The sequence below is a fragment of the Tenrec ecaudatus genome, chromosome 1, assembly GCF_050624435.1.
Source record: "Tenrec ecaudatus isolate mTenEca1 chromosome 1, mTenEca1.hap1, whole genome shotgun sequence".
Lineage (NCBI taxonomy): Eukaryota > Metazoa > Chordata > Mammalia > Afrosoricida > Tenrecidae > Tenrec > Tenrec ecaudatus.
In genome coordinates, this window is record NC_134530.1 from 69,704,034 (window position 1) to 69,725,483 (window position 21,450).

General features: G+C 52.8%; 1 protein-coding gene across 1 annotated transcript in view; it reads left to right on the forward strand.

Annotated features, from left to right (window-relative positions):
• Positions 1-20,727, forward strand: part of ARMH1 (armadillo like helical domain containing 1) — a 42,226-nt gene extending 21,499 nt beyond the window's left edge. The window contains exons 6-11 of the mRNA XM_075555367.1: positions 19,249-19,371; positions 19,730-19,802; positions 19,922-20,051; positions 20,132-20,209; positions 20,344-20,425; positions 20,499-20,727. Coding sequence (XP_075411482.1) covers positions 19,249-19,371; positions 19,730-19,802; positions 19,922-20,051; positions 20,132-20,209; positions 20,344-20,425; positions 20,499-20,611 — 599 coding nt within the window. The 3' untranslated portion in view covers positions 20,612-20,727. The remainder of the gene's footprint in view (positions 1-19,248; positions 19,372-19,729; positions 19,803-19,921; positions 20,052-20,131; positions 20,210-20,343; positions 20,426-20,498) is intronic.
• The last annotated feature ends 723 nt before the right edge of the window (positions 20,728-21,450 follow it).

The following is a 21,450-nucleotide window of genomic DNA, read 5'->3' on the forward strand; positions in this document are numbered from 1 at the left end:
CTGGAGCAGATGAGCCCAGCTGGGGAGGTGTTGCCAGCGAAGGGATGCAGGATGGAGGGCCTAAGTAAAGGTCAGACCCCGCGGCAGGGGACTGTTGCTGGCTTTGGAGCAAGGGGGCAGCCTGGCAGCAGAAGCATATCAAGGAGTTTAATCTAACCACCCAGAGAAGACTAAATGGGGTGATGCTGAGACCCCCTTCCTCTCCTGCCCGCCCCCTACTCACCCATGGACCTGCTTCACCATTTCTTGCCTAAGGCCTCCCTGATCCAGCCTCTACCTCACCTCCCACAAAGTCAGCCCTCTCTCAAGCCTTTCCCCCACCCTGATACCCCCTTCTCCTGGAGCAGTGGTCTCCAAAATGGCAGCCGTCCATTATGTAGACGGGGCGCGGTTTCAGCAGCCACCGTGACACTTATCCTGTGTCCCGAGCACAGCCCTCACATATTGCTAGGGCCTCCGTACAGGTTTGTGGGGTGTCTTGTGAGTGACGTCCCCACACCTACAGTGGCATGGTGCCCACTTGCCTCTCTGCCCTTCTCTGCAGACCTGGAGCGTTTCCAGGCCAATGACTGACACCGTCTCTTCCCCCAGCTCAGGGCCTGGACTGTGATTGGTACTCAGTAGAAATGGATCGACTAAATTAATGGGGGGAGTGGCTTAGCCTCAGGCACAGTAATGAAGCCTTCCAGAGTGGGAGTGCCATGGCCCTCAAGCTCTGCCAGTATCCGACCCCGTCAAGAACCAGGCTGCGCTTCTGAAAGAGCAGCTCACGTTGGCAGAGGCTGAAGGCGCACGGAGCTGTCACCACCTTTTTGGTTGAATGTCTGCACCTGTGAGAACAGCAAAACACCAAGGCCTCCAAGCCGTTTCAAACACGCCACACTCCTAACAGGTGCTCAGGACACGCCTGCTGGATGAATGCCTTGTTCTTTCACCCGGGAGTCAAGTCTGACTCCTGGTGACTCGATTGGACGGAGTCGAGCTGCCCCGTAAGGGTTTCACGGCTGCCAATCTGGGGGGGGCAGACAGCATGTCTTTCTTCTGTAGAGCGGTCCAGGGGATGACCCACGGACTCTTGGTGAGCACTTAGCCTCTGCACCCCCAGAACGCCTCACAGTGGCTTCCAAATACAAAGAATGTGCGTGCAACGATTGTCCACCAGGGGGAACCAGTCCACATGCTCAGAGGAGTTGGCGTTTAGAGAGCACAGTGGCTGTAGCATCCCAACGCCTGGCCCACAAAGCCGCCCGCCCGCCTGGACTCCTCCAGGCACCTGCAGGGGAGGCAGGTCTGGCAGGTCTGAGATGACTGGAAAGGACTGGAGGTGGGGTCTCTGCGTTTGAGAAGGCCAGGAGGATGGCATCCTCTGGAGGAGAGAGGAAGCCGTCGTGACCTAAAGGAGTCAGTGAATGGCAGTGATGAGCTGAGTCAGTGGTGACTCCCCCTCGAAGGGCAGGGTTGGTTGGTTAGTTTAAGAAAAGAATATTGACTGCGCATCTGTAGTGTGCCAAAACCTGCGTCAGGCACTAGGATTTCTTTGTGTGTGTGTTTGCTTGTATTACGAAAGAGGAAGGGGAATGGTATGGCGGGGCGTGTACCAAGGATAGTCACTCTGCCCCCATACTGCCAGTGGGGTGGAGGCAGTGCTGACAGTCTCCCCCTGAGAAGACAACAGGAAAGTGGGTTCTCAGAGAGCCTTAGGGTATCGCTCATTGTTCCTTCTGCAGCGGGTGTGGGTGGTGGAGGAGGCAGCTGATGGCCTTGCCTCCTAACTTCCTCTTCTCCAGATCGACCAGCCTGCCTGGCATGTTACACAGTTGTCCTCCCCAGACAACAGGCCACCTCTGAGACTGATCCTCCAACTTGGGTCCCTCAAAGGCTGTCTCCTGTGTTCACCCTCTCCCTTGTTCCCTGAGGGAGCCCCTCCATTGATGAGGAAATATGCTGTTGACATGGTTAGGTTCCAAAGACCAAGTCCTTGAGGGGACATCAGCAGTCTGTGAAACTTCAGTGACCAAATGTTCCGCAGGCTCCAGGAGTCATGGCGGTGGCCTCTGGGGACGCCTCCCTCCCTCCCCCACTGCAGCCTGCAGCCTGTGGGTGCAGTGAGAGGACTGCAGGTTCATGGCCCCAGCCAAACAACCCCACAGTCAAGCCTTCTAACATGTTTCGCCCTTTACCTCTATTTGCGTCTAAGACTGGGGAGAGGGGTAGATGTGAGGGATCAAGAATTTGGGGCTCAAGCAAATTCTCTTATCAAAGACCACGGATCCTTACCTGGCTCTAAGTAATTGAAGTAGGTCCAGTTGTGAGAATTGTTGTGTTTTTTACACTGCAGTGTAGTCCGTGTGGAAGCCTGTAGTCTTCATCTCCATCAGTACGAACTGCAAATCCTCCTCTTTGCAGGAAACTGTTGTGTGACCCGTGTGTCCCAGCTTGTTAATAAGCCTTCTGTCCGTGCTGATGCCTCGCGCTTCTTCATACAGTTCACTCAGCGTCTTGGAGTATTTGCTCAGAGTGCAGATCAAATAACATGACCCTGACATATGCCGTTCCTGATCTTAAAGCACACAGCACCCCCTTGTTCTGTTTAAATGACTGGCTTTTTGTCTATGTACAGATTCCAAGTAAGCGCAATGAAGTGTTCTAAAATTCCGTTCTCATTGTTTTCCATTATGTTTCATGAGCCACCCAATCAAAAGCCCTGATATTCTCTGCTTTTGCCCAAGATCCAGCCGACATCAGCAATGTTATACTTTATTCCAGGTCCTCTTCTGACCCAGCTTGAGTTTCTGGTAGTGCCTCGCTGGTACAAGCTGCAACTGTTTTGTTTTAATTATCTTCAGCCAGACTTTACCAGTGCATGAGAGTACTGATATTAGTGGATCACCTTTCTTTGGAGTGGACACAAATATGGATGTCTCTTCTAGTCAGCTGGCCCAGTAGCTTGTCTTCCAGATGTCTTGGCATAGAGGAATGAACACTTCCAGCATTGAAACACTTCAGTGGGCATCTGTCACATCCTGGAGCCTTGATTTCTGCCGGTGCGTCGTGTGCATCCCGGCCTGCTTCCTTCAGTGCCGTCAGTCCTTGATCATCTACAACCTCCTGAAGTGGCTGACTGTCCACCGCCTCTTGGGTGCCGTGACTGGATTCTTCAGCCCTCCCCTCTTGAGGCCTTCTACATCATTCCATAGACCATTTTAATTTGTAATTCTAGGCTTGGAGTTTCCTTCAGTTCTTTAAGCTTTGAAAGAACTTTGAAATTCACCTTCTTTTTTTTTTTTTTTTCTTTTACATTTTATTAGGGACTCCAACAACTCCTACCACAATCCACACATATACATACATCAACTGTACAAAGCACATCCATACACTCCCTGTCCCAATCACTCTCAAGGCATTTGCTCTTCACCTAAGCCCCTTGCATCAGGTCCTCCTTTTTTTCCCCCCTCCCTCCCTTTCACCTTCTATTATAATACTTTTCTTGGTCATCTTCTCATCAGCGCTCTTTACGTCACTGTTTCTTTCATTCACCTTAGCTAATCTATGTTCATGAGCAAGTTTCAGAGTTTCTTCTGACATCCAACTTGGTCTTTCTTTCTTGTATTTTGAACGCAGCTGGAACTGTCCCCTGGACTGACTCAGCTCGGTGGCTGGCCCCAAGGGGAGGCCCCTGGAGTGGACATTCCAGAACATGCCAGCTCGAAGCTGCTCCACCTTTTCTGATCCAGCCTCCAAAGTCCCACAGCATCACCTCCTGCCCAGAGTCCAGGGCAGCCCGTAGATGCCACCTCTCAATGAGAAGATTGAAACTCACTGAGAGGGGGGTGTGGGCCAGCTGTTCAGTGGGGACAAGCCTCCCTCTTCCTTTTCTCCCCCTTCCCTGAGTAATGCCCACTCTCGCTGCCCTCAATCAAAGGCAACCTTATAGGACGGGACAGACCTCTTCCCTCCAGTGCCCCAGACTGTCGATCTGGGGGTGCAGCAGCTGGGAGGTATCAACTGCCTGCCTTCCAGCTAGCAGCCCGCCACTTATCCCACGGCACTCCCAACAGTTTCTCAGGAGAAGTTTGTCTGCCGGAGCATGATTTCACAGAATGACTCCTCCCTCATGTCTGGGCAGGGCCGCCGGGGGCGGGGCAGGGCCAGCACCTTGTGTCAGACGCATGGGACGCACCTGCCCTTCTAGCGTCCTTCAAACTCGGGGAATGGAAGAGAAATGCATGCACCACCTCCTGGCTGTCAGGAGACTCCAGCTGTCCATTCCGATAGCGTTCTTCCCTTGAAACAGCAAGCAAAGGAAAGGCACTCACTCCCGTTCCCACTAGTTTCTTAGGTTTCTCTCCGGGAATGAAGAGTGTAGAATTCCTTTTAATAAGCATCCCATTTAACATAAAAAGACCAAAATTAAAGTGAAAACAAGGCTCCTCCAAAGCGGGCCTGCTAGGAATTTATCTCCATTTATAATTGCTTTGACGTGAAAAACAGCAGTTTCCTCCCAGGGAGAGTCGTGATTCCAGGAATTAGCGGCAGGCAGGGACTTCATCATGACCAGCAGTCTAAAGCTGCAGAAGTCCTCGCTAATTGGTCTCCCTCCTCAGAGGAATCGCAAAGCCAGGGAAAGTATTTTTGGAGGAAGAGATTAATTGATTTTGGTGGGAATTAAAAAGAACACATATCTATGATATATATCATATCCATGCTAGGACTTTTTAGAAATAAATTATTACCTTAGGAACATACCAATGAGTGTATGACTTAATTAGACGCAAGACCAATTCACTGCAAATCAATCTGCCACATGCAAGCTTGCCAAAAATCAATTGGCCAAATGACCGATTTGCTGAGTAGCCAGTTCACCAAATGACCAATTTACGGAAAACATGTTTCTTCGAGTCGTGTAAAGTTTATAGCAGTTCATATCGGTTGTGTTGGTAGGGCCTCAGAGAGCTGGCTGGGAAAACTGCAATTTTCGAAACTTCAGACCATCCTCTGCCCCTCATCGCGTCCCTTCTTCATCGGCCCCCTCTGGCCCTTGGCCTCCCTTGCTCTGCTCAAGGAGGGGCAGTGCAGGCCGGGCAGTGTGGTGACCCCCAGGAACCCTTCTCTCAGCCCTAGCTCGCAGCCATGGCGACTACAGCGTTCCTGGGACAGACAAATTCATCTTCCTTCAACCGATGCCATCAGGACAAAAGCCGTTATGGTCCAGCTCTACATAGATCTACAAAAACTGTTCAAATCAGTCCATCAATATGGTTACCTAGTGCTGCGTCGTAATAAATCACCCTGCAATTTAGTGGCTTAAAACAACCGTTATCTCCCACCCTGCACGAACACAATAGCATCTTTGAGAGATGTCGGCACACAGAGACACAGTGGCCCTACATGACTAAACTGGACAGAGACAAGGCTTTGAATCCGTGACTTCTCTCCCTAAACCCACCTAGGATATGAAGAGGCTGTGGTGGGGACAAGACTCTAATTGTTACTGTGCCTTAGCTGCTTGGTTTTGGGGAGCTACTTAGGTTAATCCTAAGACATGTGATTTATTTAGGCATTCCTCACAGACTTGGTTTGCTCTGAAATGATGGGAGCTTTTCATTCGTTCACTTACTCAGCAAGCACAGGAGGCACTGAGCTGGCACTGCGTGAATCCTGGCAAGTGACACAAAGTCCCTGCCCGCACGGAACCTCGTGTTCACGGTAAAGACAGCTAGCTGGCCCCAGTAATGGTCATGGTACCTGGGAACCACTGCTGGGCCAGGCCTCGTTGTCAGTGTTTGCAGCATCCTCAGTTAGCTCAAAACCTCCAATCAGCTCCTCAAAATGAGCGCTGCTCTCACCCCCAGCTTACAGATGAGGTAACCAAGGTGGGGAGTAACTAGCGAACCTGCCCAAACCCCGGTCTCAAGAGTAGATGTTCTCAACTGCATGGCCCTCTCAGGCACAGGCAAAATGACAAAATCTCGTTTTAAAAGCTCAGCCATTGCCCCACGAAGCCTGTGTCTTCGCTCACCTCTGCTGTGCCGGCAGGTGGCTGCTTCAGCTTTCTTGTCCGAGGACAGTGGTCCTGTAACTTCACCGACTAACCATTACAAGACCCTGACACGAAAAGATCCGTTCACATAAAATCTTTCTGCTGAATATTTTTAAAGCTGTTTCTTCAAAATGATGTGAGCCCCAGGGCTTAGGATTTGTTTGTCTGTGTTTGATAGGATCCCCGTGGAACATTTGTCTGTAACTTCCCAGCTTTCCTGGCCCTCAAAATATCTGCATCAGGCCCTTTGCTGTGCTGCCTCCCCTTTGCTACTGGGCGCAGGCCTCGGGGCCCCGTGCAGAGCATCGGCGCACTGGCTGCCACTTGCTCGGGGCGCAGGGACGGATGGAAAGCACCAGTCAAGCAATACGTAGACATATACCATTAGCATAGAGCATTCCTGTGTTGCCTGGCACTGGGGGAAAAAGAAAGAAATTTGCATATTTTTAATATTTCAGCATTGGGCTTTAAACAGGATGTGACCAAAGAAGTGGTGAAAAAGTGGCAAAAAGTACAAGAATCAGAGATAGACGGTCAGGGAAATGTCTAGCCCTGGACTGTTCCTTACCAAGGGGCAAATTGCCGGGCCCGCTGGCATTGTGGGGACAGAAAAGGAAGCAAGTCTCTAAACGGGAAGACACTTCTCACATCTGCCCAGTAGGTGGCAGTCTTGTCCGATGGCGCAGAGGAGGGAGGGAGCCCACTAGATTTTTATTTTTCTGTTTTTTTTTTAACTTATTGTGAATTAGGGGAAGGTTCCTAGAGCGTTCGTGCTTTCAGATTCAACAATTCATGCACGTTAAGATGCAACTCATGCGTTATGATCCCTTCACTGTACCCCAACCCTGAGCAGTGCTTCCTGCGTTTCCAGTGCCCGTTCCTTCCTTCCCAAACCCTGTGAGCATTGTCCTGGGGGATAAATGCTGCCCTTTTGATCTGGAGTGGCTATTTTGACAGGGAGGTGAGTTCGGGTCTAGGCCTAGAGGATAACTGAGGGTCCAACCAATCTCTAGCCAACCAGCAAGCCTGCTCTCTTTTAGGATTTTGAATTCTGCTCTACATTTTCCCCCTGCCCCCCACTACCCAGGACCCTCTAATGTGATCCTTTCCAGCTCAGTTGGTGGGTGGTTGGGTCTCGCCTAGCTCTGGGGAGACGGGGGTTTGTGTGGCCCACTGGTCCATGGGACTCGCTGTTCCCGTGTGCCTCTCCATCTCTTCACTCTCCTCTCCTCGAGACTGGGAGGGACCAATGGGCGTGCCGTGGAGGACTTGGATGGAGGGACCAATGGGCGTGCCGTGGAGGACTTGGATGAGCTTTTAGGTTCCCAGATTAGGACATAGAACACTGGCTTGGTGAACTGTTATGCCAGTCAACTGTGGTGTCCCCAGAACTAGGGCCCTAATCCCTCAGCCCTGGCGTCCCCACGCTCTCTTGTTACTAAAGGAGCCCTGGTGGTGAGTCTGATTGCGATCCGGAGGGTTGGTGTTTAAGCCACCCAGCCGTTCCACGGAAGAAAAACGAGGCTAGCTGCTCTGATAAAGATGTACAGCCTCCGGAACGCTATCCAGCTGTGCTGAGTCCAGAGCGGTGCCTTGCTGCTTGAGGTCAAGTCAGGTCTGACGCACAGGGGCCCCATGCGTGCAGAGCAGGACTGCTCCGTGGGGCCCTCGAAGCTCTGACCTTGCAGAAGCTGATCGCAAAGTCTGGCTTTCAAGGCACCACTGGGTGCATTGGAACCACCAACCTCTCGGCTAGTGGTTGAGCTCCTCACTGTGTACCACCCACAGGCTATTCCCAAAGCTCTAGGAGCAAAGGAGTTTAACGACCAAGCCCACCATGCTGCGAGCGCCCGCCGTGGGAAAGCTGTGGAATAGCCGCAGCCCCAGGTGCACTGCCCTCCCTAAGGGTCCTCCGCGCAGAGAATGGTGCCCCTGCTGCTCCGGCTCTCTTCACTAGTGGCCCCAAGGAGTGGAAGTGCTTGCTTTACACTAGCACCCAGCAAGTGCTCAGTCAGTGTTTCAGATAAATGAGCGGGGCCCCACAGGAGCACTCCAGTCTTCCCTGCGGCCACACCTTCCTCTCTGAAATGCTCCCAGGCCCCAGGCTCCTGCTGCTCCGGTTTGCCAAAGCTCTGTTTCCTTGAAGGAGCCTGGCAACACCTTGGGCTGCTGACCACAAGGTCGGAGGTTCAAGCCAACCAGCCCCTCAGGAACGCTGAGTCAGAATTGACTGGACCACAGTGAGCAGTGAGCAGTGAGCCTTCCTAATTCTCCCCTGGTTTCTTCCTATTTCCCTGGAAACGGCTTCTCGCCTTTTGCAGGTCTCTACCCCGTGTCAATTTCTCTCTCTCTCAAGAGTAAATCCTTGGTCATCTTCTCGTTCTTCGTTCTCTATGCTAATTCATCCATCCCGGTGTTTTCATCGCCATCAGAATGATAGAAGCAGGAAGAGCTGACATTTATCAGCTGATTTCCCATGGCCGATATTTTCAGAAGTAGGTCGTCGCCAGAGGAGCCTCTAGAGGGACCGGAACCTCCAACCTTGCCGTTAGCAGCCGAGTGCATTAACTATTTGTACCACCAGGGGCTCCACCATTTATAAAGCACGTAGGTACATCTGGGTACTGACCTTGCTCTCCACCTGTTTCATCCTCACAGGCAATGAGGTAGGCCCTATGGTTACTCCCATTCTGTGGCAGGTGGGGGACAGATGGCCAAGGGGCGGTTTCAACAGCTCAGGTCCCCTTTGCCTTTTTGGGTGACCTCCAGCATCTCATACCCACATTGTTCAGAAGGGCTCTCACCGCCTGACATTTCCGCCTCCCACCTTTACTTCTGGGTCCCAGTCTCGATGAAAAGCACCCAGCCACCTGAGCCAGAACCGTGGGGAAATAGGGCCCAGAGACGCAGAGTGAGCACCTGCTGGGGGAAATGGCACCAGGAGACTTGCTCTTAGTGGGGCTGCCACACCCCCTCGCTTGTTGGCACTCAAGAAGATGAGGTATGCCTGAACCCACATACCAGCCTGGCCTCCCTCCATGCCCATGACCCTGAAGACTCATCAGAGGTGCTGGCTTCCGTATAGGTCACCCTAAGGCAGGGGCTGTGTCTCCGCGATCCTGACAGCCAAGCCCAGGGCTCTGGCCCAGAACAGTCGCTCCTGTAGTGTTTGTTGGGAAAACAAATGAATCACTTGGTAGATCCAAGCCTGCTCACAGTTGGGTGTCATCAACCCCACAGGCTTCTGGCAAAGCTGCCAAAAGCTGCCTTCTCTTGTCCTCTTGCTTTTTGAATGAGTCTGCTACACTTGGGTCCCTGGAGTAATTTATAAAGAGTTGTAACGGGGCTGTGTTTCTGTGCTGACATTTGGCAGGAACTAGCACTTTCACTCTGCATAAACAGTGACAGCTATGAATGTTAAAGCTCAATTGGAAATGATACAGTGAATAAATCTTCATTTTCCCAAGGAGCTCCAGGTGTCACAGGTACATAAGTAATGACGCCCCAAGCACCTAGGGCAGTGAATAGGAAGAAGCAGATGTGTGTCTCCTGGGTATCTGGTGGCCTGATGTGTACAGAGAACACTGTTGGGAATGAGGGACAGCCCATAAAATCGCCCTCATCCGTTCATTTATATGTAGCCTGAGTGCCCCCCCAGGAATGACAGGCCGGAAAAGCTGATGCCAGGCACAGCCAGGCATCTTCTCTGGGGACCCTGGCAACAAGGGGCTGCCAGCTTGTACCTGGGAAGAACCCAGCTACGAACCAGAGATGGGCTGCTGCCGCCAAGGCCAAGTGTAGCTGGGCTGTGAGGAAGCGTCAGCCGCTGGGACACAGAAAGCGAGAAGAGGGGAGAAAGGGTGTCAGGAACCCCTTAAGGGAAAGACTGGTGGCTTCAGGCTCCAGCCAGTATAGGCCATGGCCCAGCCCTCAGCATCCAGGCTGCAGATTTGTCCAGGTGGGGAAGCCAGGGCAGTGCCTGTGCTTGGTGCCTTCCCAGGACTGGTCTCTTTCCCTCCACACTGTGGCTGTCCCCCTACTTCCAGATGAAAACCAGATGCTGAGTGCAGAGTAGGAGGAGGTACCCCCAACAAATGGAATTACGGTAGGCAGAGCAGAGTTTTCATATACGCATTCCCCCCCCCCCCCCCCCCCGCTAGGCAAGCATCAAGCAATTCACTCTGAGTTAGTGCACCCAGTGGCGTCTCCTGGTAAGGTTCTCTCTGGTTGCAGTGATTTTTTTTCTTTTATTTTTTTGAATTTTTTCATAAAAGAAATTTCACTCGAACCTCGTTTTTTGTGATGGCTGATTTAAAAGAACAGCATGCGGCTGTGACATTTTGTTTCTTGCTCAGGAAAAAATGCTGCAGAAACTTTTGTGATGTTGAACACAGCTTACAAGGACAGCACTTTGGGAAAACTCAAGTTTACAAGTGTTTTTTTTTTTTAATTTCAAAAAAGGTGTTTGATGACAAACCTTGTTCTGGACATCCATCAAAACTTCCCAAACAGATGACAATGTCAACTCTAGTGCATTTGGAGTTTGTTCCACCAGGTCAGACTGTTCATCAAGCTTTCTATTTAAAGGTTCTGAAAAGATTACCTAACAGTGTGCAACGAAAAAGGCCTGATTTGTGGCATGCAGGGGAAGCCAGCCCCTAGCACACCATCACAGGTCCAGTAGGCAAAATTGTACAGCGATATTAAGTGAAGATTCTATAATTGATGTATGTATATGTGTAGATTGTGATAAGAGTTGTATGAGCCCCTAATAAAATGTAAAAAAAGATTATAGTAAAGTCATAGAGAGCATGAGAGATAGAAGAGAGATTGGAAATAATGGAGTCAGACACATTTCATGGTACCAATGCTCACCTCAGCCTTGCTTGGTGGTCCACGTGGAGGGAGAGAGAGCAATCTTTAACGCTAGCCCAGGATTTTTATTTTCTCTGGGGACATGCAAGCCCCCTAATTACAGGGGAATACATACGTCATAGGAAGGGGTTGTGCTATTGGGAATACAGTAATGGGAGGGGGTGATCTAGGGGTATCCACCTAATAGGAAGGGGAAGGATTGGGGGTAGGCAAGTAGCAAGATCAGCAGATCCCAGGTTCAGGATGGCAGCCTAACTTTGGATGTCACTGAGCCGGTTTGGCCTGTTCCCTGGCTCAGCTGATAGAGGCTCTTATCAGTAGGGTGTGCACCCCACCTGCAGGAACCAAATCCATGAGATGAGGGCAAGCCTTCAGGGAGCAGTAGCCCATTGTCCTGAACAGCAGGGAGTGGGCTCTACCAGAGCCTGGTGATTGCCCCCAGGGAGGATGTCTGTAAGCATCTGACCTCCCCCCACATGCTAGCAAAAAGCCCCTCGTGTTTGGCATGTCTTTGGGGGAGACAAAGCTGGGGGAAAGTCTCTTTATAATCCCACGGTGGCAGACGGGACTGTTTTTGCCACCACGACAATACACCTGCTCACAGAGCCATCTCAGGGCGCCAGTTTGGGGCAAAAAACAGCATGCTTCTCTTGCCCCACCTACCTGACTCACCTGACCTCACTCCATGCGACTCCTTTTTGTTTCCATGAATGAAGGGGGACATGAAAAGACAGCGATTTGATGACATAGAAGAGGTGAAGAAACAAGGGAGGAGCTTTCAGCCATCCAAACAGATGAGTTTGAAAAATGTTTCTTCCAAGAATGGAATCGCAGATTTGACATATGTATTCAGTGTAAAGTAATGGAGAGGACTAAGTGATAAGGCTGTTTTGTTTAAAAAGATTAAATACATAGCTTTGAGAAAAAAATTCCAAGGTTTTTGGGTGCCCCTCACAAGAACACGCCTGGACGTCTGGACGGGAGGGGAAGTGCAGAGCGGTGGCCGGACTGGCAGAGGGCATGTTTCTAAATGCAGCAGCTGTTTCCGAGTTTGTGCGTTCCTGACAAGAGGCCTGTCCCTGAGTGCCACCAGCCCTGGACCAGCTGTCCCACCGAGAGCAAATTTTCATCCTGTGACTGAGGGATGAGACAGGACTGGTTTTGCATGGGGCTTCAGGGATGCTCCTGGTGTGCCCCTTGGCTCTGGACCCTGGGGGTAGATGGGAGGCTGTCAGGGGAAGCCAGCCCCTAACACATCATTACGAGTCTAGTAGGTGCAACTGTACAGCGATAATAAGTAAAGATCATAGTAAAGTTATAGAGAGCATGAGAGATAGAAGAGAAATATTGAAATAAATGGAGTCAGGTACAATTCATGGTAGCATGCTCACCTCAGCCTCGCTTGGTGGTTCACGTGGAGGGAGAGAGAGATATTTAATGCTAGCCCAGGCTTTTATATTTTCTGGGGACCTGCAAGCCCCATAATTATAGGTGAGGACATACATCACAGGAAGGGGCTGTGCTATAGGTAATACAGTAATGAGAGGGGATGGTCTAGGGACATACACGCAATAGGAAGAGGGATTGGGGGTATACATGTGACAAGATGGGCTGACCCTAGATTCATGATGGCAGCCTAACCTTGGTCATCCTTGGATGGGTTTGACCTCTATGGGGTCTCCTACAAGGAAACAGACAACTACTATCCTTATCAGAAGGGAGTGGGCCCTACTTGTTGTGGGATAAACAGTGGTGACTGCTTGCTCTAGATGGCTGATAGCTCTTAGGGAGAATGACCCCTGACCTACTCCTGATGACCTCCAAGTGTATAGTCCTTCGCAAGCAGCTAAGTTTGGCATATATTTGGGGGAGACAGCTTGGGAGAAATCCTTCTGTTTCCCACAGGAGCCCCCCCCCCCGCAGGACTTGGCATAAAGGCAAGTGTGGTGAGGTGGGCCTGCTCTCTCCTTGTTGGTAGCCTTTTATCGGCTTTCCTTAGATCGCCACACCAGCCCACACCAGTTCTCTCCGCCCTGCTGGTAGACATGAGTTTCCTCACTGCCCCGTGGTGTTTAGAGCTGGTGATGTTCAGCTCCCAGGCAGGAGAGTTGAGTGTGAAGCGTGTGAGATGCAGGGTGGGGCTGCTGACTGCCACCCCAGCCTGTGCCCCTCCTGAGGCCCCTGCTCTGTTGGTAACCTGCAGTGACCTTTTCTGACAGGGTTGTAAATCACTCACACATTTCACTGTTAGCCACCATCTGATTGGAATTAAGCAAGTAAAGTTCCCCTGAGCTGAAAGCAGTCGCCATGGGGACCTGTTCTCCATGCTCTTCAGTAGACTCAGGTCATCTCTTCACTGGCCCTGTGACCAGATGCCCCTCGTGGGCACACCCATACCTCCCCACCCCTACTGCAGAGGGAGAGTCACCTTCCCTTCCCCTTTCCATAGCTCTTGGCTCGGATGAAGGGGGCACTCATGGAGTGTTCCAGAAGGACAAGGGCCATCCCAGGTAGCCAAGGGGTGGGGGCAGGTCTCTGGCCCGAGGAGCTCCCAGCGTGGGTCTGTGTAGAGGAGGCCAGTGCAGAGCCTCCTCAGGGGCCGTCTCCCACCTGGGCTAGCAGGTTCCAGTCACAGTGCTAGGCTACCATGACCAAAGTGATCTTTTGCCAGCAGGAATACAGAATCCGGTTAGTTCTTTGGTGAAACACCATTGATGGCGCAGACACTGTATGCCTGGAACTATACAGGAGGCTCTGTGTAAATGGAGACGCCTCCGAGATGTTCACTGGAATTCACACACTGACAGATGCATCCCTACTCCAGAGCCAGGAAACGGTGCTCTGGGGCCGGAGAGGAAGGGCATCTAATCCCAAATAGATTAACAGTAATGATGCGCAACTGATTCCTGCATCTGATGTCACTGAGCTGTATGCCCGGGGGAAAGCTGAGTTAGCTGGTGCCGTGGGCCATGGGCAGTTTGACGCAGCCAAAAAGAGCAACTGCTGAGGCTGCTGCTTTGCGACCATAGGGTTTGTTTGCTTGGGTTGGAGGGTTAAGTCATGACTTCAAGAGCTATCGCAGTTAGGTGGCCTGGTGCAATTTTCAGTGCTTCTGTTCTACTTCAGAGTTTGTTGCATAGTTCCTGGCAGTACAGGAGTTCGCAGGTGACCATTCAGGCACACAGGTTGGTCTCTCTACACCTGGAGCAGTACAATAAGAAAGAGAGCTGAGGTCAGGGGGAAGAAATGAAATGCGTTGTCTCATTGTCTCCATGAACCACTGCTTTCTCTGCCATGAGACCAGAAGAGCTAGATGGTGCCCCACTCCCATTCCTGGACACTCTCACTCTCCATCTCTGAGCTGTCAGCATAACTCTCCTGCTGACGGAAGCTCCCTGCCCACTAAGTTTTCGACCTAATCTTTGAAACTGCTGTTGTCAGTTTGATCCCATAGAGGCAGATCTTAAAAGAACAAACAATCAGGACAGACTTTTCTTTCTGGTGGAGTGAAACTATTTAATGTTTGGTTTCAAGAAGAATTCAGGGGTTTTTTTCCGTGGCGTCACGGGGCGGTCGACTGCTTCACCACGAAGCTGAACATCTCCTTCCCAGCCACTGGCTGCCAGAAACGCATTGAAGTGGACGAGGAACACAAACTTCGCACCTTTTATGAGAAGCGAATGGACACGGGAGTCGCCGCTGAGGCTCAGGGCAATGTTGTCAGCATCAGCGGTGGGAATGACAAGCAAGGTTTTCCCATGAAGCAAGGTGTCTTGATCCGGCCGTGTCCACTTGCTGCTGAGTTGGGGACGCTCCTGCCACAGACCAACGAGAACTAGGGAGAGGACACGCAAATCTGCCCAGGCTGCATTGTGGGTGCCAATGTGAGCGTTCTCAACTCGGCTATTGTAAAGCAAGGAGAGAGAGCAATCTCAGGACTGATAGAAACGTGCCTCGTCGCCTGGGGCCCAAAAGAGCCAGCAGAATCCGCAAACTCTGCAGTCTCTAAAGAAGATGATGTCCACCAGCACATTGTGAGAAAGCCCCGAACAAAGAAGACAAGAGACCCAGGACCAAAGCGCCCGAGACTCAGAGTCTTGTGACTCCGCGCGTCCTGCAGCACAAGCGCGGGCTCATTGCCCTGAGAAGCAGCGCACCAAGAAAGCATAGGAGGCTGCCGAGTACGCCAAGCTTTTGGCCAAGAGAACGAGGGAGGCCAGAGAGGGACGGCAGGACCAAACTGCCAAGCAACGGGGGCTATCCTCGCTGAGGGCGTCCACCTCGAAGTCTGGGCCCAGCCAAAAATAAAATAGAGCCCTGAATAAATATGCTCGTCTGTTAAAAAAGAGAAGAATTCAGGGAACATGTTTGGGCTACAGTCTAAAGATCGTGTGTCAGAATAATTGCTTAGGGGTCGTAAGGTTTACTGGGGCGCGAAACAGAACCAAAGATCCAGTTGGCAAAGTTTTAGAAGCAGGCTTTATTGAGAAGCTTGTGGGCGGGTTCAGCAACTCAGGGTATTGAGCTATTGAAGCCGCGCCCTACAGGTGCCTAGGCGAAATGTTTATATGGCGGAGAGAAGGAGGGGGTGGGGAGGTTCCTATTAGCAGGTGCAGCTGGCAGGCTGCCTGGGGCACCTGGTGTTCTGGGTACATTCCGTGCTGACAGCAGTCATTATTCCGAGAAGGGTGTTCACCGAGGGAGGGGAAGGGCAGCAAGGGGTGAGTTTGAGAGCTAAGATGGAGGTGCTGGATTCAAAATGGAGTTCCTCGTGCCAAGACCAGGCAGGGTCCATGCAACTTCCCTGGCTCCAGAAAATCTGTATTCCATGAGATTTTAAAGTCTGTTCTTCATTTTTCCCTTTTGATCAGGCTTCTCCAATAGAATATTTTATCAAATGTCCGGTAATGGTAGCTGACCACCATCAGGTTCTGGTCTCCTGGCAAAGGAGGCAGCTGTTCCCCAGGGCCGTTAGCCCCACATTACAGATCCCCTCCCATTCCTGACTCTCCTGCTGCCGCTGCTGCCTCCGGTGGATGGAGACCAGCTGATGGCTCATTTCAAGCTTCAAAACCCCCAAGCTTCGTGCACTGAAGTAAAACTGCAGCACTAAGCACATTATTAGGCCAGTGGACTGAGATGTCAGGCAGGAAACCATGGCCCTGAACTTCCAACACGGAGACCTATGGTTAAAGTTCGCAGGCATTGTGTTAGAGAGAAAGAGGAAACTGTCTGCTTCTGTGAAGATTTACAGCCTCGGAAACCTTATGGGGCAGTTCTACCTCTCTCACAGTGGCTCTGTGGCAGAACCACCCTGGGGCAAAGGGTGTACAATAAACCTAGCCCCATGAGGTGTTTTGTTGCACACCTGGACCAGTAAGCAACATTGCACTAAACGAAGAAAAGATTGAAGTCGTCAAGGATTCCATTTTGTTTGGATTCACAATCAGTGCTCCTGGAAGCAGTGATCAAGAAATCAAATCACTTTTGCATTGGCCAGACCTGCTATAAAAGACACACCTCTGAAGGGCCAGAAAGCAAAGCTGTTACTCTAAAGGTTACTGTGTACTTGACCCAACCCGTGACATTTCCAGCTGCCTAACCTGCAAGTAAAGGCTGGACAGTTAATAAGGGAGCCTGAAGGAGACTCGATGCCTTCGATTATTGCAGTAAACCGCAGTCCCTCTGCCACGGACCGACAGAAAGGACACGTGTGTGTGGAAGAAGTGTCCTCATGCTCCTCGAAGCTTAGGCCAGTGAGATTTCACCTCATGTGCTTGGGACATGTCATCAGGAAAGTTCTTGGAGAAAGGATATTATTCTTGGTCAACATAAAAGAGGAAGACCCTCAGCTTTGAATTCAGGTGGGGTCCAGATCAACATGTGTTAAGGCCCAGAAGAGGAGGCCTAGGTGCCTCCAGCCCTTGGGGCCAGGAACCACGGATGCAAAATGTCCAGCCTCACTTTGGCCCCACCTGTAGCTGGTGACGGCAAATAAGGGGTTCAATTCTAAACCACTGTTGAAAGCTACTGATCTCCCAACTGAAAACCAACCCCGATACCAGGCAGACCCTGCCCCAGCCAGTCCTCTTCCTCCTCCGGAGGGGGACATGTTAGGCCAGTTTGACTAGAGAAATAGATCCAGAGACACCCATCTGTGTGTAGCCAAGAGCTTTAGATCAAGGAGTAGTTATCTATTGATAAAACAACCCCATCCAAATCAAGTGCATAAGTCTGATACTAGTCCAGAAGTCCTCTTCAGACTCACACAGCCACATGCCATGATGCAGAATGCAGAAAGATCACAGGCCGGTGGGTGCAAAGTCATGTGGATCCCGTGGTGGTGGCTCTGGCCGCAGTCACGGTCCGCCAGCAGAAAGGGAAAGGCAGAGAGAGGGAGGTTCCCAAGGCCCTCTATGAGAAGGCCATGCCCGCAAGAAGGTACCATCACGCTGTGACCTAGTTGACAGGCTAGACCGCACCCCTACGCTCTTAAATCTTCAAGTTGACATGAAATATAGCTACCCCCAGGGACTAAAAGCACATGGACTGCATGCCCTTATATTTCCTAGTTCTACTTGTTGCCTTTAAGTGATAGTGACCCTATAGAACAGGGTAAAAGTTCCCATAGGATGTCCAGTGTTGTAAATCTTCATGGGAGCAGACTGCTACATCTTTCTTCCATGGTTCAGTTGGCAACCAAGCAATTAACTACTACCTCACCAGGGCTCATCTGGTCCTACTTACACCTTCCTACACCAAATAGCTACCTTTGACAAACCAGCTACTTAGCTGGAGTACGTCAAGCACTGGACTGCCAGCCAAAAGACTGGCAGTTTAATCCCCCAGCCACTCCTCAGAAGAAAGATGAGATAATCCAATAGTGCAGTTTGGCTCTGCCCTATAGGGTTCCTTTGTCCTGTAGGTTCCTACGTCAATTGTGACCAGTTGGCTTGATGGCAGGAGGTTTCATTCCGCATGTTAGGCTGGCTCTTCTAGAGAAACAAAATCTGATACTCGTAGATGTAGAAGGAAGAACTTTGTATCAAGGACGCCTCCCGGCTCAGTCCAGCTCCAGTACAAAGTCAGAAGGTAGTTGGAGGCCCCTCCAGACAATGGCAGCTGCTGGCCAGTGAGACAAGAAGCTGGGAGATCTTAGACCGGTGGGTGCAGAGCCATGTGGCTCCAAGGTCAGGCTAGAACAATGCCCAAGACTAACTATTTGCAGGAGTGGAAAGCCTGTCTTTCTTCCTCAGAGCCCTTGGTGGTTTCGAACTGTAAACCTTGATTGCAGCCCAGCGAGGAACCAGCACACCACCAGGGCTCCTCAGTAAAAGGCCAGAGTGTGTGCCTGTCACCAGCGTGCCAGTCTCCCCAGGGCTTGGCCGGTCCCCCACGGATGGCAGTGCTTCTGAAGGAGCCAACAAGAGCTTTTCTTCTAGTGCCAAGAATCACCCCAAACATATTCTCAGTGGGTCAAACCTCCTGCCTAGGAAGGAGAGCTCATTCTGATTGTCCAACCAGATCATGCTGGTAATAGTGCTCCCACGCGATTGCATTCTGGTAGGCAAGTGAGCGACTCAGTCGAGCGGAATTCTCCCTCAGAATAAGTGGAGAGAGAGAGAGCAATGCTACATTGACTCCTGGCTGGGGGGGACAGAGAGCACCGGCCCCACGTCTTGCCTTCCACGTAGCAAGTGCATGTGTCCAGAGGGCTTGCCTTGTTGGGGACTGCCCTCATTACCAACCCTGCCCCTTCTAGCTGTTTCCCCGTCTTTACCAAAATGAATGCCCCTCCCCATCCTCCCAGGCACTGCCATGCCCCTCTGCCGACCTCACAGCACTTGTCACTGCCTGGGTATCTGTGTGTACATGCCCAAGGAAAGCTGTTGAGGGAGTGAATGAATGAATCTGTCTCCCCAGCCCCGGGGGCAGAACCTGGCACAGCAGGCATTCAGTGCAGGTTTGCTGCAAGGGTGTAAGCTGGAAAAGGCCCGGCAAGCTGGGCCTCTCAATAAAAGACGGTTCCTCCTGCCTAGCCACATCTGTCCCTCCCACTCCCTAGCTGTGCGCCTCACTTCTCTGGGCCCCCTTTCCTCAAGCAGAAGCTGGGGGTGTTTGGGGATTACTGCAATGCTAACCTCAGTGTGACGCTTCTGTAGGACACTGTCTGGAAAGCTCTCCTCAAAGAAAACACTCAGGAAGGTGGCGGTGGTCAGAAACCACTGGTTAGGGGTGTCTTGTTTCTCTGGGGGTGGGGAGAGGGCAGGGAAGTGGGAAGGGGAGCCAGGAGTGCTGGACGGGCCACAAAAAACGCCTCCACCCTCCCTCAGCCATAGAGCTGATCAAGGACCTGGTCAACTATGAGGTGCGCAGCGCGCTGCTGCAGGGCCTCGTGGCGCTGCTGATACCGTGCGTCGAGGAGACCTCCAAACTTCAGCCCAAGATCCTCAACGGTACAGGGAGCCACGGGGGATATTGGGAGGGTGCCTCCTGCCCAGAGGCTGCCTAAGGAGGACGAAGTGTGAGACATGACCTGGGCGTCACTCAGAGGGGGCGGGGGCGCATCTACGCAGTGTCCAGTAACCCAGTACAGCCTAATTTCCTTGCCCAAACTCCATACACATCTGGAAACCTAGCAGGACAGGGCAGAGAGGACACTGCGAGTCCCAGGGGGCGACCTGGAGTGCCATTCCACAGAGGCAGGGGGCAAAGGGAGGGAGGGTGTCCCTGCTGACGCCCCCTCGCAGCTGTCAGACACGCATTCGTCATGAAGCCGGTGGAGATCGCCTCTGCTCCTGCCTCTCTCCGCAGACACCTCGGTGCTGCAGCTCACCGCCCACCTGCCGGTGTTCTTGCAGCAGGCGGCGGCCGCCAAAGCCATCGGGTAAGTAGGCAGGCGGTGGCGGGTGGGTGCAGCCCGCCCGGCTCGGGCGGTGCCACCGGGCGAGGGCGGGAGGGAGGAGGGTCCCAAGGCGCTGCCGCAGCCCGAGCCCCGCGGCCTAGGGTCCTGGCGCGCAGCAACTTCAGCATCGCCGAGGAGCTGCTGCAGCTGCGCGTGGTGCACAGTCTGATGGCCGCCATGGGCAACACGGACCACAGCAACAGCCAGCGGCTGGCCTGCCTCACGCTGGAGGTGGGTGCGGAGCGCGGGGCGCGCGGGGGCGGGGCGGGGCGGGGCGGGCCGTCGGTCACGCCCCCTGCGCCGGCCCGCAGTACTACGTGAGGATGTTCCCGGTGGTGGAGCAGCACGTGCGGAAGAGCATGGGGGAGGAGCTTTTCCAGCTCTTCCTGGTAAGTAGCCCCTCCCTGCCCAGAATGGAGGCCTGCCCTGCCTGGCTTGAGCCCCTGTCCCGTCTGAGCGCCGGCGCCGTCCCGCCCACCCCCTGCCCGCGCCCAACCCCGAGTCGAGCGCTCCCCTGCCTCAGAGCAACCCCGAGGACTTGTACATGAAAATGGACAGCATTCAGGCGGACATCCTGGCAGCCAACAAGGTCAATGTTACCAAAGGTGAGTAGGGGGCCCTGGAGCAGGGCGGAGGGGGAGGCACGCGGCCAGCCTCACGCCCTCTGTCTGTCTGCAGCCTTAAGCATCGCCTCCAGCTACAAAGAACTGAGCTTCCGCTTTGAGGAAAAGGAAGACGATTGGGCCTGCGCTACGCTTCCGGAGAGGAATCCTGGAGAGCAGAGGCCGTGAGGCCGGCCGCCCGAGAAAGCCAGCCGGGGCATGGAAGCCTGGCCGCTGGGGAGGAGCGGGGCCAGCCCCCCCACACACACACACGGGGAGGGTCCAATAAACGGCCTTGCTGTCTATCCCGTCCTGTGCAGTGTGTGCAGTGGGAAGGGCGATCAGGTGCGGGCTAGGATGAGTTGGGCGCCCTCCGCTCCCCAAGGGGAAAGCAGAAGAGTCAGCAGCATTCTGGAAAGTTCGGGAATACAGCGCTCACGGCAGCTTCCTGCCCACCTGCCATCCTTCCCTGGGACTGCTTGTGTTGCTGCCTCGCCCTCTCATTTGCTGACTCCTCCTCCATCCCGCCTCCTGCGCGGTGGACGGCCGGCCGGCGGACTCTCACCCGAGAGCCTGGTCCTCCTTGATGACCACACTCCGCCTCCGGCTGCGACTCCCGCGCAGATGCTGACTCCCACACTGCTGTTTCCTGCTCCACATTCCAACCTCACTGCATCTGGGCCGGAGCGCCCACAGCCTTCCCTGTCTCAGCCGATGGCAACGCGGCCTGCCTGCACCACCAAATCGCGACCACTGACCACGTGCCTCGTGTCAGTTGCGCTACCTGCCCAGTATATCTACAATGCACCAGCTCCCACTAGTTCTATTGCTAATACCGGAGTGCGGCGCCCCGAGACCGCAGCCGTTTACCGGAGTGAAAGGCCGGTCTTGGGCCGCAGCACTGGGCTGGTCCTTTCAAACTGCGGCCCAAAGCATGACCACTATGCCACCAGGGCCCGAGCTCCCTTACCCCTCTTTTTTCAACTGGCACTTAGCATGTGTCCAGTTAACTCAGCTCATGCCGACCC